Below are 18,312 nucleotides of genomic sequence, written 5' to 3'. Positions count from 1 at the left end.
TTGATTTTAAATTTCATGGCATCAACACATCTCAAAAAAGTTGGGACAAGGCCATGTTTAGCACTCTGTGGCATCCCCTCTTCTTTTTATAACAGTCTGCAAACGTCCGGGGACTGAGGAGACAAGTTGCTCAAGTTTAGGAATAGGAAAGTGTCCCATTCTTGTCTAATACAGGCTTCTAGTTGCTCAACTGTCTTAGGTCTTCTTTGTCGCCTCTTCCTCTTTATGATGCGCCAAATGTTTTCTATGGGTGAAAGATCTGGACTGCAGCTGGCCATAGAACAGTTTTCCACTTTGCCACAGTCAACTTTAAATGAGCCTTGGCCCAGAGAAAACGCCTGCGCTTCTGGATAATGTTTAGATATGGCTTCTTTTTTGACCAATAGAGTTTTAGCCGGCAACGGCAAATGGATTGTGTTCACTGACAATGTTTTCTGGAAGTATTACTGAGCCCATGTTGTGATTTCCATTACAGTATCATTCCTGTATGTGATGCAGTGCCGTCTAAGGGCCTGAAGATCACGAGCATCCAGTATAGTTTTCTGGTCTTGACCCTCACACAAAGAGATTGTTCCAGATTCTCTGAATCTTTGGATGATATTATGCACTGTAGATCAAGTTCAAGTTCATTTATTTATATAGCACATTTAAACAGCCACACAAGACAGACCAAAGTGCTTTACAGAACAAGCATATAAGAATAAAAGCAGAAAAACACACATAGAGAACAACTAAGCTAAGATTAATTATAAAATCAAGAAGCAAATGTAGAAAAAAATAAAAAATAAAATAAGAACAGTCTAAGATAAGTAATCAATATGCTAACGAGAATAGATATGTTTTGACCAGAGACTTAAAAACAGGGAGGTTGGGAGCAGTTCTGATCTCTAGAGGCATGGTGTTCCACAGACAAGGCCCTGCCACCGCAAAAGCACGCTCCCCTCTACGCTTAAGTCTGACACGAGGGACTACCAGCAGCGCCTGGTCGTGGGATCTGAGACTTCTGGACGGAATGTACGGATGAATAAGTTCAGAGAGATAAACTGGTGCTAGGTTGTGTAAAGATTTGAAGACAAAGAGAAGAATTTTGAAATCTATTCTCTGCCGGATTGGTAACCAATGTAAAGATCTGAGGATGGGAGAGATATGGTCATATTTGCGACAATTATGGATGAGTCTGGCTGCCGCATTTTGGACTAACTGAAGACGGGAGATTTGAGAATCTGATATACCGCAATATAGTGAGTTGCAATAATCCAGTCGACACGTGATGAAGGCATGAACCGCCATTTCCAGAGTTATTGGAGTGAGAAAGCCTTTGATTTTAGATAGTAAGCGAAGTTGGTAGAAACCAGAACTGACTACAGATGAGATGTGTTTATCAAACTTTAAAGACTGGTCAACAAGAACACCTAAGTTCCGCACTTCTGTAGATTTAAAGGGAGATAGACCTCCCAAGTGTGGGCATGTGAACTGGGACCTTTCACTCGGGCTGAAAACAATGACCTCGGTCTTATCATCATTAAGGGATAGGAAATTTTGAGCTAGCCATGCCTTCACCTCCTCTAAGCATAGATGAAGAGAGTTTAGTGCTGCAGGATTATTGCGCTTGATTGGAATGTAAATTTGGGTGTCGTCTGCATAAAAGTGAAAAGATACACAGTGTTTCCTAAAAATTGTGCCCAACGGTAGCATGTAAAGAGAAAATAGAGAGGGAGCCAAAATAGAGCCCTGTGGAAGACCACATCTCAGGGGTGCCATGGAGCTGGAAAAGTTTCCCATTTTTACTAAAAACTTTCTGTCAGTAAGGTAAGACTGGAACCATGACAGGACAGAGCCTTTTATGCCCACCCACGTCTCCAGTCTAGCTAGCAGAGTAGGGTGGTCAACGGTGTCAAAAGCCGCCGACAGATCTAGGAGAACTAGAACCACAGTGTCTCCACAGTCAGTGGAGAGATAAATGTCATTTAGCACTCGCAGGAGAGCGGACTCAGTGCTGTGGGCAGTCCTAAACCCAGATTGAAAGACCTCATATATACAGTTATTTGACAAAAAGTGTTGGAACTGATCCAACACGATTTTCTCTAATAACTTGGAAATGAAAGGTAGGACAGAGATGGGCCGGTAATTTTTTAAAACAGAAGGATCCAGTGAAGGCTTCTTGAGCAAAGGAGTGACCGTAGCCACTTTAAGATTGGCCGGAACAGATCCAGTGCTTAGACACTTGTTAATAAGGGATACCATACCTGGACCCACCGTGTTTGTGATTAATTTTAAAAATCTCGGGTGAATGATATCATTTGGGCAGAATGAAGGTTTGAGCTTAGCGCTCACATCCTTCAGTGTCTGGAGGTTAATGGGAACAAAAGCCTCCCAAACACAGGAGGTACGTGGCCTAATAGGGGGGAGAGTTAATTTAGGGCAGATACTGGTCCTTAATGTAGTGATTTTGTTAATAAAAAATCTCTGGAAGTCTTCACATAGAGCATCTGAGGCAACAGACAATTTAGCAGATGGGTTTAAAACAGAATGAATGACAGAAAACAAGACCTTAGGGTTAGAGTGATTGGATTCAATTAAGTTTGAGAAGTATGCAGATTTAGCTGATTTAGCAGTGTTCTGGTAAGCTGTAAGTGAGTCTTTGAACATGCGGAAGGAGACACTTAGCCTGTCCCGTTTCCATTTGCGTTCGGCCTTTCTACATGTTTGTCTTTGGAGACGAGTGTCAGAATTTTGCCACATATCTGATTTTGGTTTGGGTTTGTGAGGCTTAAGAGGAGCAGTCACGTTTGCTACTTTAAGCCAGGCAGAATTTAAAAGGCTAAGATGCTGATCTGCATCCAGGTCAGATAAAGGTTGGTCCAAGTGCCAGTGAGAGCATAACTCAGTAAAGCACAAGTCGAAGTTTGTGTTGAACTGAGGAGAATAGAACCGTGACATAACAGGATCAGTAGTGGGTTGAGAAAGCTCCAGAAGAGACAGTGAGAATAAAATAGGCTTGTGATCAGAGAGAGGAAAATCAGAGATAACAATATCAGTGACATTAATCCCATAAGATAACACAAGGTCCAGTGTGTGGCCCTGAGTGTGGGTAGAGTTTTTGACCCACTGCAGTAGGTTAAAAGCATCTATTAAGTCAAGAAACTCCTGCGACAGGGAGTTTGAAAGACAGCAGACATGAATATTGAAGTCGCCCAACAAAAGGAAGCGATCATAATTTGTGGCAATGTTGCCAATGAACTCAGTGAATTGCAGTATAAAATCCTTAGTGAAGAGTGGAGGGCGGTATATCACCCCAATACAGATGGGACCATTCCAATCTAGGTGGAGAAGCTGAGTTTCAAAGGTGGGGAAGGCCGTTGCAGGGACCAGCCGGCAGCGTGAGGAGAGAGAGTTATTTAAAATAGTTAAAATCCCACCCCGCGTCCATTAGGACGAGGAGAGTTAAAAAATGTACAGTTTGCTGGAACCAGTTCTGATAAGGGAGTTAAATCACCGACCTTTATCCATGATTCTGTGATGAACATAAAATCCAAGTTGTGTGATGAGTAGAAGTCGTTTAATAAAAAGGTCTTATTCACCACGGAGCGGGCGTTTATTAGCGCCAACTTAGGTGGAGGAATAGACACGTGAGATGACGGCGCTTTTCTCAATGAGCGCAGATTTTCGTGATTTACTCCGTTCCGCCGGGCACGTCGGCCAACACTGCGGAGATCAACCTGAGTGGCAAGACTCAGATGTAGAGGGAAAACAGGACGAAGACATCGGTAAACCGCGTCCCGCGGGTGCCATGCTACAGATCTGCGTCCAAACGAAATGTCAGCTTGTAAATAAGCTTTCAGTTTCGTCATGTAACCTCCGCGGCAACCTCGTTTCCTCCTTCGCTTTCTCCGCACGGTGTTTAGCGGCCACCGGCAGATATCGTGCAGGAAGATAGTTTGGGGAGGCTCGTATGGTTTGTGAAGTGGGCATTCCACGTCCACGGTGTGAAAGTTCGCGTATGAATCCCCAACGGAGATGCGGATGTCTAGGAGAGCTTGACGGGCGTACACCAGCCGCGTACAGCAGGTAAACGACACCTCAGACAGAAAGAGAAGAAAACACGAGAGCTGCAGACGGCAAGCCAAACACACAGGCGCCATCTTTCTGTAGATGATGATAACTTCAAACTCTTTGCAATTTTTCTCCGAGAAACTCCTTTCTGATATTGCTCCACTATTTTTCGCTGCAGCATTGGGGGAATTGGTGATCCTCTGCCCATCTTGACTTCTGAGAGACACTGCCACTCTGAGAGGCTCTTTTTATACCCAATCATGTTCCCAATTGACCTAATAAGTTGCAAATTGGTCCTCCAGCTGTTCCTTATATGTATATTTAACTTTTCCAGCCTCTTATTGCTACCCATCCCAACTTTTTTGGAATGTGTAGCTCTCATGAAATCCAAAATAAGACGATGTTTGGCATGACATTTCAAAAATGTTTCACTTTCAACATTTGATGTTATTTATATTATATTGTGAATAAAATATAAGTTTATTTGTAAATTATTCCATTCCTTTTGTTCTCACAATTTGTACAGTGTCCCAACTTTTTTGAAATCGGGTTTGTACATAACACACATCTATTATAACCAAATTACATTTATTTTCATTAAACATCACAACAGATCACTTTTACACTTTAGTTCTTTCAAATATGACAATTAATACTCACTTAAAGATAAAAGTATATTCATATAAATACATGTGTATGTATTATAACCACATGTTTATAACACAAACGTACGGCAATATATATTTATTTGCAGAAGTATATTATGTCATCATAGTTTATAGGGTGTACCAGTTCAAATTACTCAGGGTATCATGTACGTCCGGTTTGTGTCATGGTTTTAGAGTCAAGGTCTCGATACAGTTTGACATGTGCTATGTTTAGGGAAAAGAGACTATTTGTCAAAATACAATCAATAGCAGTGAGTGAATTCCTTGTCTTTTGTAGTTTGATTAACATTCAAAACTTTAAGATAATGCAAAGACCTAGTGCACTGATACTGTACGTTCAATCGACTATGTCTGCTAGGATCCTCACCAAGATAAATGTTATAATTTTTTGTGTGTGTTTGTCAAGCACAAGTCTCAATATTTGCCCGCTCTTTATGGGTTTGGGGCCACACACGAGGCTTCTCACTGTGCGCGAGTTCTCATTCACATCTGCTGGCTCCTGAATGTTTAAACTGGCAAGGCTTAAATGCATTTGGCTTAAACAGACAGCAGTTGCTGTTCAGGTCTCACCTGTGCTATCAACACCTGAGTGATGACGGCATCAATGACTGGTCATATTCCTGCCTACAGCAGTCACACTGAACCAAGTTTACAAAGAGTGACTGGTTTGTCCACCATTTTTGTTGATTTCATTGTTGTAATGTATTGTGAAGCCATTCTGGTATTCATGAACAGAAACATACATTAGCCAAACTCTGTCTGTTTTCTGTGTTGTTATTTTCAACAAGTCATATTACAGATGCGTTGTCAGATTTAAGGTGAACACTGCATAGGGACCCCGTCAATTAGAAGCAACTAGAGCACCTTCAGTGAATTGATTCAGGTTTTCAAGAGTCATTTTAATAAACGGACCGATAGTTGACTCACCTTGGCTTCCTCCATCTGCATGATGTTGGCCTGGCAGTCAGAGATGCTGTCGTTGATGTAGTCGATGTTAGCCAGCAGAGACTCCAGCTCCTCATTCAGAGACTGAACATCTTTTTCTACCTCCGGTTCCTCCGCCAGCAGTCTCTCCCTCTTTCTGCTGATCTTATCCCGCCGGCGCGTCAGCTCTTCACGTTGCTGTGGATGGGATTTCAGACGAGAGGCTAAACAAGTTTGTACATAGCGTGATTTTTTCTTTGGGAATATAAATATTATCTCCAGTATTGCAGGTAACACATGACAAGTAATCTAGCAGAGACACTTCCTTCAGCCTGAGGCTTTTCACTTTTAGTGAAAACTTTTAGTAAAACGAATAAGTCCAGCCCAGGGGACAAAAAGTAATGCAAAAGTAACAGTGCATTACTTTCCATAAAAGTTAACTAGGTAATGCAAATAGTTACCTTTTTTATTAAGTAACGCAATATTTTAAGGCATTACTTTCCATAAGAGCAACTAAATAATGCAAATAGTAACTTTTTTTTTAAGTAATGCAATATTGTAATGCATTAATTTCCATAAAATCAACTAATGCAAATAGTTACTTTTTTATTAAGTAACGCAATATTGTAATGCATTACTTTCCATAAAAGCAACTAAGTAATGCAAATAGTTACTTTTTTAAGTAACGCAGTATTGTAATGCATTACTTTCTATAAAAGCAACTAAGTAATGCAAATAGTTACTTTTTTATGTAACGCAACACTGTAATGCATTACTTTCCATTAAATCAACTAAGTAATGCAAATAGTTACTTTTTTATGTAACGCAACATTGTAATGCATTACTTTCCATTAAATCAACTAAGTAATGCAAATAGTTACTTTTATATTAATTAACGCAATATTGTAATGCATTACTTTCCATAAAAGCAACTAAGTAATGCAAATAGTTACTTTTTTAAGTAACGCAGTATTGTAATGCATTACTTTCCATAAAATCAACTAAGTAATGCAAATAGTTACTTTTTTATTAAGTAACGCAATATTGTAATGCATTACTTTCCATAAAATCAACTAAGTAATGCAAATAGTTACTTTTTTATTAAGTAACGCAAAATTGTAATGCATTACTTTCCATAGAGCAACTAAGTAATGCAAATAGTAACTTTTTTATTAAGTAACGCAAAATTGTAATGCATTACTTTTAAAAGTAACTTTCCCCAACACTGGTTATCTCATTTGCATTATTTGTATTAATGCAGGTTTAACATTGTTAGGTAGGTGTTTTTCATGATAACATCTTGATTCATGCCTTTAGAAGACGATTCATGTCGGTCTCCATGTTGGAAATGGTCATGCGCTGCATGATGATATCAGAGACACGCCGTTCCAAACTCTGCCATTTCCCACGAGCCACTCGGGTAGAGTACACCCCGACTGTCCTGCGATGGTATGATCTAAAGCAAACAGTTGTCCGTCACTGCAAAATGAGCTCACACACTGTACACATAGTAACGCACATTAAGCCTGTATAATGTACCTGGCTCCAGTAGCTGCTCCGGAGGCTGAGTATGTGCGACCTGCTCTGTGAGAGAAGTCCTGACTTGTTTCAGACAGATTCCCCTTTCGTGTGACCTTTCCTGATATGGGTCGCACCTGTCTCCTCAGAGAGCTCACCTGAGAGACACAGCAGCAATCACTACAGAACACTTAGGAAAAACACAATTTGGCCTTTTTCTAACTTGCTAAAAATGTTAATTAACATAATAATTGACTATTAAAATAAATTAAATATACTAGGGGTGCACAATAAATATCGGCTGATAATTAATTCACATCTCATCAAGATGCACATTATTTATCAGCCGATATTTATCGTGCACCCCTAAAATATACCTAAATTACCAAACTGGTAATTTTTCAATTGCACAGTAGAAAGTATTTATAAAGTTCAAATTTATTATCTGAAAGCATTTAGATAATTATTTAGTATTTATCTTTTAGTTAAATTATTATGAGCAATGTTTTAATGTGTTTTGAATTTATATATATTTATATTTATTTATATTTACTATATATTATCATTTTTAGTACTTATTTTTTCAGTTAGTTGCCAAGGCATAAGCATATTATAGTGTACAAGTGCATAAGTTTTATTGTAGTATTATTTATGTAATATTATAATAACAATAAATATTTTTAATTAGCTTTGATTTTCATACATTTATTATTATTATTATTATTATTTCTATAGTAAGTTAGGTAACACTTTAGAATAGGTAAGACTAGGTTAACTATTAACTACAACATTTCTTAGCATTCTTAATTTGCTGCTTATTAATAGTTCATAAGATAGTTGTTAGGTTTAAGTATTGGGTAAGATTAGGGATGTAGAATAAGGTCAAGTAGAATTAGGCATTAATATGTTCTTAATTAGCACTAACACATGGCTAATAATCTAGTAATATGCATGCTAATAAGCAACTAATAGGCGTTACCTATTCTAAAGTGTTATCATAAGTCATGTTAACATACTTCAACTTTAACCTTTTTATTTCAGTTACTTGCCAGGGCAAAATTTCTAATTTTCTTTTCTTTCCTTTCTTTTTCTTTTCTCTTTTTATTAAAGTTTTCATTAAATATTTATGTATTATTTTAATTTATATACATTTAACTTACCAAACTATTGTCAGTAGTTTGCATTTTATGTATCAGCAACAACACTGAAGTGCTTAAGTGCATTGCATAACAAAAAATATCAAGTAAAAAAAATATCAAAAAATAAAAGTAAGTGACATTTATTTTCAGGATATTTGCAGGTTTAAAGAAATTAAATGCATAACCTTAATAATATATTTTAAATTAATAAATATTATTGTGTGCATCAAACATCAATGAGTCACACACTGGAGGTACAGTAGAGTCAGATTTGAGGGGAATATTTCACCTCCTCAGTCTTCCTGCGCAGAATAAGTTCCTGTTGTCTCTTTTGAGCTTCAAGCAGTTTTAGCTGATGCTGCACAAGAGAAAAACACAACACATTTAATTGTTAGTTGGCTCTTTCTTGCTGCATTAGTGTTATTTTCCCATCATGCACCTCCTGTTTGCGTTGGTCCTTTTTAAGTGTGGCGATCTCTCGGTTCCTGCGGGATTCGGCCATCCTGCTCTTCTCCTGCTGCTCCTTCATCTGCTTCATCAGACGCACCTGACAACAGTCACCATAGAGATATAATCATTTAATAATTTACGTATAATGCACTCGATCATTACTTGCTCCTAATTTCACTATATATATAATTTTTTAGCACACTTGTAAAAGTGTTTTATAGCCGTCTATAAACAATACAGTGGAGATTTTGTGAAGAGGAGCCAATTCTGCATGTATTGTTTTGGAGACGGGGTGTTTCGTCTGTGGACCACTAGGAGGTGCTGTTTGTAATCAAGTAGTTATGTTGTAATGGTGATTCAGCATGTTTCAGTGATTCACACACAGCCATGTCTCTCCATGGTGACTCTCACTTTGGTTTTCTTCATTTCCACCAGATCCAGCTGTAGTTTCTTCAGTTGCTTCTCGTACTGTGACTGGTTCTTCAGCAGGCGAGCGTGCTCCTTCTGAGCCGCCTGTAGTTTCTGGAGCTCTTTGTTCATGACACCCAGCTTCTTCTCGTACTCTGCTTTTATCCGTTTGGTCTTGTCCTCAGAGCATGACTCCACAGAGCCTGGAACAAAAAACAAAACAAAAAGATAAAACGAAAAAAAACATAGGGGAAAAAAAACAAAGAACAAAACAAAAACACAAAGCAAAACATAAAACAACAACAAAAAAACATAAAAATAAAAAATAAATAAAAAATAAATGATTTTATGTGGGAATACTGCATGCCGAACTCAAACCTGATCTACATGTTAGCAGTAATGAATGTGCGTTGGAAGCCATTTTTACAAAACGGATTTAACACTTTTCTTCACATTTTAAATGAATTATTCATCATTGACTGTCCAAAGAAACATTTTCATGTTTTTAAAAGTAAAATAATTTACTTAAGTTACTCTAATACTATATATACTATATATAATATATACTTATATATATATTATTTATTTATTTTTAACCCCTCTCCCCAAAATACCAGGCTCCATTCGGGTACATAATGCCCACTTTTTACAACTCAATCTATTTCTGATGGACGAAAATAAAACCCTAAGATATGGAAACTAAACTGAGCTTTTACTGGCATTTTATTTACATTACATTTAAATTTAGTCATTTAGCAGATGAGGACAATGGAAGCAATCAAAAACAACAAAAGAGCAATGATATATAAGTGCTATAACAACTATTGTAATATAGTAAATGTGCTATTGTAATATTTTATGTTGATATTGAGCAAACACATAACATTGATGGTGCATCATACAGCGCAGCGGTGGCATCTGTGTCCTCACCCATGTTGTGCAGCACACGGTCTCGCTCCAGCTGTGTGTCTCTGATCTTGCTCTGCAGCATCATCAGTTTCTGCTCATACTGTTGCTTGAGCGTGTGCAGACGTCTCTGACTGTTCTCAAGCTCATCGATCAGCTTCTGCTTGATGGCGATCTCACACGTGATGTTGGCCAGATCTGCCTGGAAGTCCTCTGATCAATCAAAAACAATAAAAATACTTCAAAATTATGTTCACTAAAAGACTAGGCATCATTGTGGCCCGAGCACTGCAGGGCAAGGACTCTATTATAATTACTCCGTTTCTTATTTTTCTTCTTCTACAAAATGAATCGCATTTTTTAGGGCCTAAACATACTCATCATTAAACTTTGCACATGCATCAGAACTGACTAAAATGTACATCTGATATGGGTTTCAGAATTGGGCGTGGCAAAATGGCTCAATAGCGCCACCTGTAAAACTTTAACGAAGCGCCCCTCCCACTACATTTCACAATCATGTACAAAATTCAGTACATTCATGTAATGTCCCAATACCTCCAAAAAAGTCTCTTGGAGCGAAATCCTAAACACAACAGGAAGTCAGCCATTTTGAATTTCCTCTACGAGTTTTGTGCAGTTTTTACCATTTTCAGGCCTAAACAGCTAAAGTCTTAGCAATTCATTATTTAAGATAAATATAAAATAAATAGATCTGGCTCATTAAAGTCATGTTTTTAATTCTCATCGTTTCTCATAGTTTTAGTAATAGTTGAATTCTCTAAAAAGCAGTAATTTTCTAAATCATATTAAGGTGCTATTACACAGTAAACATCAGTACCCTTCTCATCCAGGTCAGAGTCAGACTCATCTGAGCTCTCCTCTGCATCCATTTCCTCTTCCTCCACATCCTCCTCATCTTCCTCTCCATCTCCATCCTCACGGTCACTGGCCTCCTGAGGGAAACCATTTCATGTCAAAGACTGAATGAAGAGCTCCACCCTTAAAATATGTTCTGATACGGCAAGCAGCCTGTCAATCATACCATCTCTGGCTCTTGATTGGTCGATTCTAACTGCTCTCTCTCGATAATCTTCTGTTCACCGTCAAGTGTTTCATCTTTGATGGCACTGCAGGAAAAGTCAAAACTACAAATTAAAATCTGTTTTGTGTATATATATATATATATATATATATATATATGTACAGTATTGTTCAAAATAATAGCAGTACAATGTGACTAACCAGAATAATCAAGGTTTTTAGTATATTTTTTATTGCTACGTGGCAAACAAGTTACCAGTAGGTTCAGTAGATTGTCAGAAAACAAACAAGACCCAGCATTCATGATATGCATGCTCTTAAGGCTGTGCAATTGGGCAATTAGTTGAAAGGGGTGTGTTCAAAAAAATAGCAGTGTCTACCTTTGACTGTACAAACTCAAAACTATTTTGTACAAACATTTTTTTTTTCTGGGATTTAGCAATCCTGTGAATCACTAAACTAATATTTAGTTGTATGACCACAGTTTTTTAAAACTTCTTGACATCTGTGTGGCATGGAGTCAACCAACTTGTGGCACCTCTCAGCTGTTATTCCACTCCATGATTCTTTAACAACATTCCACAATTCATTCACATTTCTTGGTTTTGCTTCAGAAACAGCATTTTTGATATCACCCCACAAGTTCTCAATTGGATTAAGGTCTGGAGATTGGGCTGGCCACTCCATAACATTAATTTTGTTGGTTTGGAACCAAGACTTTGCCCGTTTACTAGTGTGTTTTGGGTCATTGTCTTGTTGAAACAACCATTTCAAGGGCATGTCCTCTTCAGCATAGGGCAACATGACCTCTTCAAGTATTTTAACATATGCAAACTGATCCATGATCCCTGGTATGCGATAAATAGGCCCAACACCATAGTAGGAGAAACATGCCCATATCATGATGCTTGCACCTCCATGCTTCACTGTCTTCACTGTGTACTGTGGCTTGAATTCAGAGTTTGGGGGTCGTCTCACAAACTGCCTGTGGCCCTTGGACCCAAAAAGAACAATTTTACTCTCATCAGTCCACAAAATGTTCCTCCATTTCTCTTTAGGCCAGTTGATGTGTTCTTTGGCAAATTGTAACCTCTTCTGCACATGCCTTTTTTTTAACAGAGGGACTTTGCGGGGGATTCTTGAAAATAGATTAGCTTCACACAGACGTCTTCTAACTGTCACAGTACTTACAGGTAACTCCAGACTGTCTTTGATCATCCTGGAGGTGATCATTGGCTGAGCCTTTGCCATTCTGGTTATTCTTCTATCCATTTTGATGGTTGTCTTCCGTTTTCTTCCACGTCTCTCTGGTTTTGCTCTCCATTTTAAGGCATTGGAGATCATTTTAGCTGAACAGCCTATCATTTTTTGCACCTCTTTATAGGTTTTCCCCTCTCTAATCAACTTTTTAATCAAAGTACGCTGTTCTTCTGAACAATGTCTTGAACGACCCATTTTCCTCAGCTTTCAAATGCATGTTCAACAAGTGTTGGCTTCATCCTTAAATAGGGGCCACCTGATTCACACCTGTTTCTTCACAAAATTGATGACCTCAGTGATTGAATGCCACACTGCTATTTTTTTGAACACACCCCTTTCAACTAATTCAACTAATTGCCCAATTGCACAGCCTTAAGAGCGTGCATATCATGAATGCTGGGTCTCATTTGTTTTCTGAGAATCTACTGAACCTACTGGTAACTTGTTTGCCACGTAGCAATAAAAAAATATACGAAAAACCTTGATTATTCTGGTTAGTCACATTGTACTGCTATTATTTTGAACAATACTGTATATACTATGCAGCATAGATTATCTGAAATAAAAGAAAACTGAAACAATTAGGCAGGATAGGAAAAATAACGTCTCAGATTACAAATGTAACCTTTGTTCCCTGAGAACAGGGAACGAGACAATATGTCATCGACGTTATGGGGAACGCCTCAGGCGTGACTGGTGTCTGAAATCAAATATCAACTCACAGCAATCATGCTGACCGGCGACAGCCATGAATCATCAGCTTGAATGATGAGCGTGCCACCTGCATATATAAAAAGGGCGCCTTGAAACCATGACAATATCCTTTCGTCTGAAGGGTCTGTTTGGCAGACATACCCCGAGGCATGGCTGGGAGACGTATTGTAACCCGAGACGTTCCCTTTTGAAGGGCTCATGAGCTGGCCTAGAAGCCCTATTTGGGGGCTATCCGGTCAAGGAGGCCTGCTGCGGCCTTCCACCTAACCGTGCAGCCTTCGCTGCAGAAAGCTGTTACTACAGCATCCTGGTACCTAATCACATTGCCAAAGGCAGTGTACTCAGCAAAAAGCAATACCCTTATAGCAGGGGAGTACAACATACGCCATTCTGCCTAGTGGAGGCCCCATTAGGGGCCTACCTACTAAATGTATAGGCGTCAGCCCATGGCAATGATCTGGCTTCAAGGGAGCGGAGTTCAAAAACCGGAATGAAATGTAGTTTAGAACTCCCTGCTCAACCTGAGCCATCGTGGTGTGAGGTAGATCAATACAGAGCTGAGAATGGACTACTCAAAACTACCCTGAGTTAGCGGGGGAGTAACAACCATATGCCCCTGCAATGTTAGACAGGGAATGGGCCTGCAAGTGGCTCCAAAGGGGGACAGTAATTTGTCCTGCGCCCAGCCTAGGGGAGCGAGGGGGGGCTAAATTGCAAGCCAACCCACTTCAACCCATCGATCAAGCGATTAGCTCAACGGGCTGAGTGGAGCCAGCTCTAGAGGCCCAAACATCTCTGTTCTGCAGGGTCTGACGAACTGTCACTTCGCAGGGCGAAAGATGCCTAACCCTGCCAGACTGATCCTACCTCAGCTAGCACCCTGCATTACTCTATCACCCCTGAATGCAGAGAAAGGGGTGGGCCTTGGCCAACAACTCCCATTTAAGGGAGGAGGCTGAAATCTAGGGGAGGAAGCCTAACACATAATGAATGCGGCAGCTATACTTAGCTACACGCCTTCAATATCCCTAGCATAGCCTAGGCCAGCTACAGAGGTGGCCCGGGTGAGGTCCAACCTACAAGCATAGATCTACCTGAGGGCTCGGAGGAGCCACAGCCTTCTTGATTGAGAGGTCGTGAAAACACTCAACCTACTGAAACCTTACAGAGCTCAGGGAGAGTGCGTACTCAGGATACCAATGTCACAAACCGATAGGCAGGACATCTATCTGAAGATCTATCTGAAGCGCCAGCGTCAGTCTAAACCTAAAGCAAAAAGCTCTCCTTTTGTCTTTTTTTTTTTTTTTTGGAAGACCAACTACTCTACCCCTGGGTGGCTAATAGCCCTGAGGCTAAACAGAAATGAGTGGTGGCCCACCACGCATATAAAATGTTATGACAGGAAGTCCATCACATACTCAGCACGGAAGCCAAATCTTCTTTGAGCTTCTCCCTAATTCGTTCTAGCCACCAACTGGGGGAGGCTTCAGGGCCCTAAAGTCCAATACTTTAATTGCTCCTCTAAGAATGACCCCCTAGGTCTATACAGGGAACAAGGTCTGTAGAGAAATGCAAATCAGTGTTAGTTATACACACAGAATTTTAAAAAACAAAAAGTTCACCTGCGGCGTGAGGAGTGAAGACTCACCAGAGAGTTCTCAATGAATCTGGGGTCCACCACTTTTACATGCCTAAAAGAGGCAATCACATCAACCAGTTGCTACGGCGTGTCATCAGAAAATTGGGTCTCATTCACTAATTTTTGTGTACAATTTTCCTATTTATACGCACATTTGAACTTCTCACGAGAACTTTCCGCCTAATTCACAACACGTGCGTACGCACATGAGCTTGTTCTTAAACTCGTTCTTCTGTTAGTGAATTTGGAGTCTTCTAAATGAGTGCCCGCGTGCACGAGGTCAGTAATTAGCATACAGTAATTCACGCCCAAACCAGCTCCATATAAGGGCTTTCCACAACGATGCACTTGTACAGAGAAAGACAATTATGGCACCGAAAAAATAGACAAAGAAAAATAACTTTAACGATAATGAACGCAAGGTTTTGCTATCGGAGGTGGAAGCCAGGAAAAATTATTTGTTATTTATAAGTGTATCCACTGGCATAACGGGCACAGGTAAAAAAGAAGCATGGGTTATAACACAGGCTTGGAGATGGTATAGGGTGAGAGCGGTTGGTGATGTGGCTTAGGTGTGGTTCCAGTGAGTTGCATAAATCAATGAGGACTTCTCTGGGCAACCTAAAGCGATTGAACAGCCATTCGTCACTCTCAGCGAACATATCTGTGCGCTCTCTAAAGACGCGCTCTCCCCTTAGAGCACGCGCCGCGATGTCTTCAAGCTGTACCAAGTGTGCCATGCCTCTAAACACAAGATGAGACACATTAATCACCGTTTATATAAGGATAGATCAGGTGATTGTTGTTTGGACCTCTAATATATATATATATATATATATATATATATATATATATATATATATATATATATATATATATATAAATTGGAACTGTAATTATAATTTATCAATAACATCTAATTATATAGGGTTCTTAACACATGCTTATAAGGCCCTGGTTGTACATGATTATTGCGTACGTGTGGTATAAGTTGTTCTTGAATCTTTTCGTACATTTAGGATTAATTTTAGTATGAAAGTTTTTGATGAATCATGATTTATTCGTGAAAACGTCCGAACGCACATTTCACGCAAAAATCTGTGCCTACGCATATTTAGTGAATGAGACCCAATGTTCTCATCATAAGGCCCATCCCAGGGCTGGTGTAACGTAAACACCTGGGGAGTCGAGAAGAGGGAGAGGGCTGGTAGAAAAGGCCCTCCAGGGAGACCAAACCCTACTTCCGCTGAGCGTTGCTGCGCTTGTGCTGAATGACCTCCCTTAAGTCCCTCTTCTTGCGGGAGACTCGCCTCCTCTGCATCCTACTCCTCCATGGAGGGGGCACACAAGGGGCGACACTAGAACTCTGGTCCTGTCTACGGTCCTCAGACCAAGATGGACCAGGTCCTCCTGCCTGCCTGGGCTGGGGCCCGGATCTCAGCACTATACTGCTTAAATGTGGCTGAGCACGCCTTTGCCTCCCTAAACTTTCCAACCACCGCCTCAACGGAGGTGCCAAAAAGTTTAGCAGGCAAAACTGGTGAATCAAGGAGAAGGGATTTTTCTTTCTCTCCGATATCAGCCAAGTTGAGCCACAGATGCCTCTCCATGGCCACCATCGCCGCCATCGATCGGCCGATCGCGGCAGCAGTCTGTTTAGTGGCCCGGAGAGACAAATCTGTGGTCCGGCGCAACTCAGCGACTGCCTCAGGGGACAGCGATGCCCCCTGGTCGAGATCAGGTCAGCTTGGTAGGCTTGGAGCACTGCCATGGTATGAAGGGCAGCACCAGCCTGACCTGCTGCCGTGTACGCTCTGCCATTCAAGCGAGCCGTGGTTTTAAGGGGCTTGGATGGCAGAGTCGGAGCTTTTAGTGTCGACACCCGCCCAGATACGAGATAGTTCGCAAACGTCTCGTCAATGGGCGGCATCGACACATAACCATACTCCCCAAAAGTTTGTCAGTGGCGCGCTCCATAACTTCCACCAACTCTGAGTACACGGGGCAGGATGGCTGATGAGTAAGCAGACGTTTAAATCAGACAAAACGACGAAAAGGATATTGTCATGGTTTCAAGGCGCCCTTTTTATATATCCAGGTCGCACGCTCATCATTCAAGCTGATGATTCATGGCTGTCGCATGATTGCTGTGAGTTGATATTTGATTTCAGACACCTGTCACGCCTGAGGCGTTCCCCTATAACGTTGATGACGTATTGTCGAAATTCCCTTCGAAAGGGAACACGGTGTTATGACAGACACATGATGCAACAGAGAAGTTAAATGGTAACATATTATTAAAAACAGAATTTGCTCTTTTGAAAACAGACAATTCAAAACTTCCTTTCTAGTTTACTAAAACCATTTACTAATAATAGTTTTACAATTAAAAACAGTTTTTGCTAACTGGAATAAAGTTAAAGTCAATAATAACAGAGATCATTTACATATAATCAGCAAAGCACAGCAGCAACTTCAGAGAGAATGGATCTTTTAAAAAATAATGTTCAGGGTTTATGGTGAGACAATTACAATTAAACCTTATGGAAACTTGTACTTGAAAAAAAAGTACATTTTATATATATATATCTCGACAAACATTAATGAAGTATCAACATTTTCTGCACTGTTCTGCAAGGCTGGAAACTACCTGCTGAAAGACAATCAGAATTTAAAGACTGCAAGCGGAGATGAAACACAGGGGGTTATGGGTAATTATAAAGGACGGAGAAGGGAAAGAGAGAGACAGGAACAAACCTGCCTTCCTCCACCTCTTCCTCCTCATCCTCATCTCTCTTGTCACTCAGCAGCTGCTGGAGTCTTCAGAGGTCAGAGGTGAAGGGTTAAAGAGAGCAAACGAGGAGTGCAGAAAGACAGATAGAGAGGGTACGGTGCACACATTAGTACAGACGACTGTTGATCACAAAGATGTTCAATGTGGAAAAGGACACAGCATCTTAAAGGGCTCATGAACTGTTTTTCTTAATTGTTTAATACTATTGAAAGAGGTCCACTTATGATGTTTGCGTTATTTTTACATTCAAAAACATCAAAATCAGTAGCTAATACACCTGCTCCTGTGGCGTTGTGTTAGCAGCGCAAAAGGTTGTGGGTTCGATTCCCAGGGAACATGTTAGGTAAAAAATGTTAGCCTGAATGCACTGTAAATCACTTTAGATAAAAGCATCTGCTAAATGCATAGTTTTAATTTAATTTAATTTAATAAGGTTATACAGCGACTGTGTTATTCCGCATCCAGGCACTGCACAATATTTAGCGATCTTTAACAGCATGTTTATTGCTTGGTTGCTCGGTCCGGTTAAGCACCACTAATGTCTCCTTACTATGTGATGCACAAATCAGTGGGCGGGGCTACAGAATTAGGCATTGATATTCTTCTGGCATTCGTTGGGTCTGGTGTCAATAAAAGCTTTTATTTCAGTAAGATGGACGTTTACTTTATATTATTTTAGTACAGTGACCTCTGATATATCATAAGCTCAGGTAAGAGCTGGTTTCTCAATTCATGATCCCTTTAATATATATTATTGCTGATATAATATCTCTGTAGGGTTTTTTTGTTTACTAG

At 40.1% G+C, this 18,312-nt stretch overlaps 1 protein-coding gene across 2 annotated transcripts in view; it reads right to left on the bottom strand.

Moving 5' to 3' along the window:
* LOC113067206 (kinesin-like protein KIF21A) overlaps positions 1–18,312 on the bottom strand; it is a 64,737-nt gene that overhangs the window by 25,093 nt on the left and 21,332 nt on the right. For both annotated transcript variants that reach the window (XM_026239520.1, XM_026239521.1), the window contains exons 12-21: positions 17,481–17,543; positions 11,112–11,196; positions 10,908–11,022; positions 10,091–10,279; positions 9,164–9,363; positions 8,742–8,849; positions 8,592–8,660; positions 7,185–7,321; positions 6,957–7,101; positions 5,649–5,843 (exon numbers count right to left, since the gene is read on the bottom strand). In XM_026239520.1, the coding sequence (XP_026095305.1) occupies positions 5,649–5,843; positions 6,957–7,101; positions 7,185–7,321; positions 8,592–8,660; positions 8,742–8,849; positions 9,164–9,363; positions 10,091–10,279; positions 10,908–11,022; positions 11,112–11,196; positions 17,481–17,543 (1,306 nt within the window). The remainder of the gene's footprint in view (positions 1–5,648; positions 5,844–6,956; positions 7,102–7,184; positions 7,322–8,591; positions 8,661–8,741; positions 8,850–9,163; positions 9,364–10,090; positions 10,280–10,907; positions 11,023–11,111; positions 11,197–17,480; positions 17,544–18,312) is intronic.

This window comes from Carassius auratus, chromosome 50, assembly GCF_003368295.1.
Source record: "Carassius auratus strain Wakin chromosome 50, ASM336829v1, whole genome shotgun sequence".
In the NCBI taxonomy this organism is placed as follows: domain Eukaryota; kingdom Metazoa; phylum Chordata; class Actinopteri; order Cypriniformes; family Cyprinidae; genus Carassius; species Carassius auratus.
This window is presented reverse-complemented; position numbering and strand designations above follow the sequence as displayed.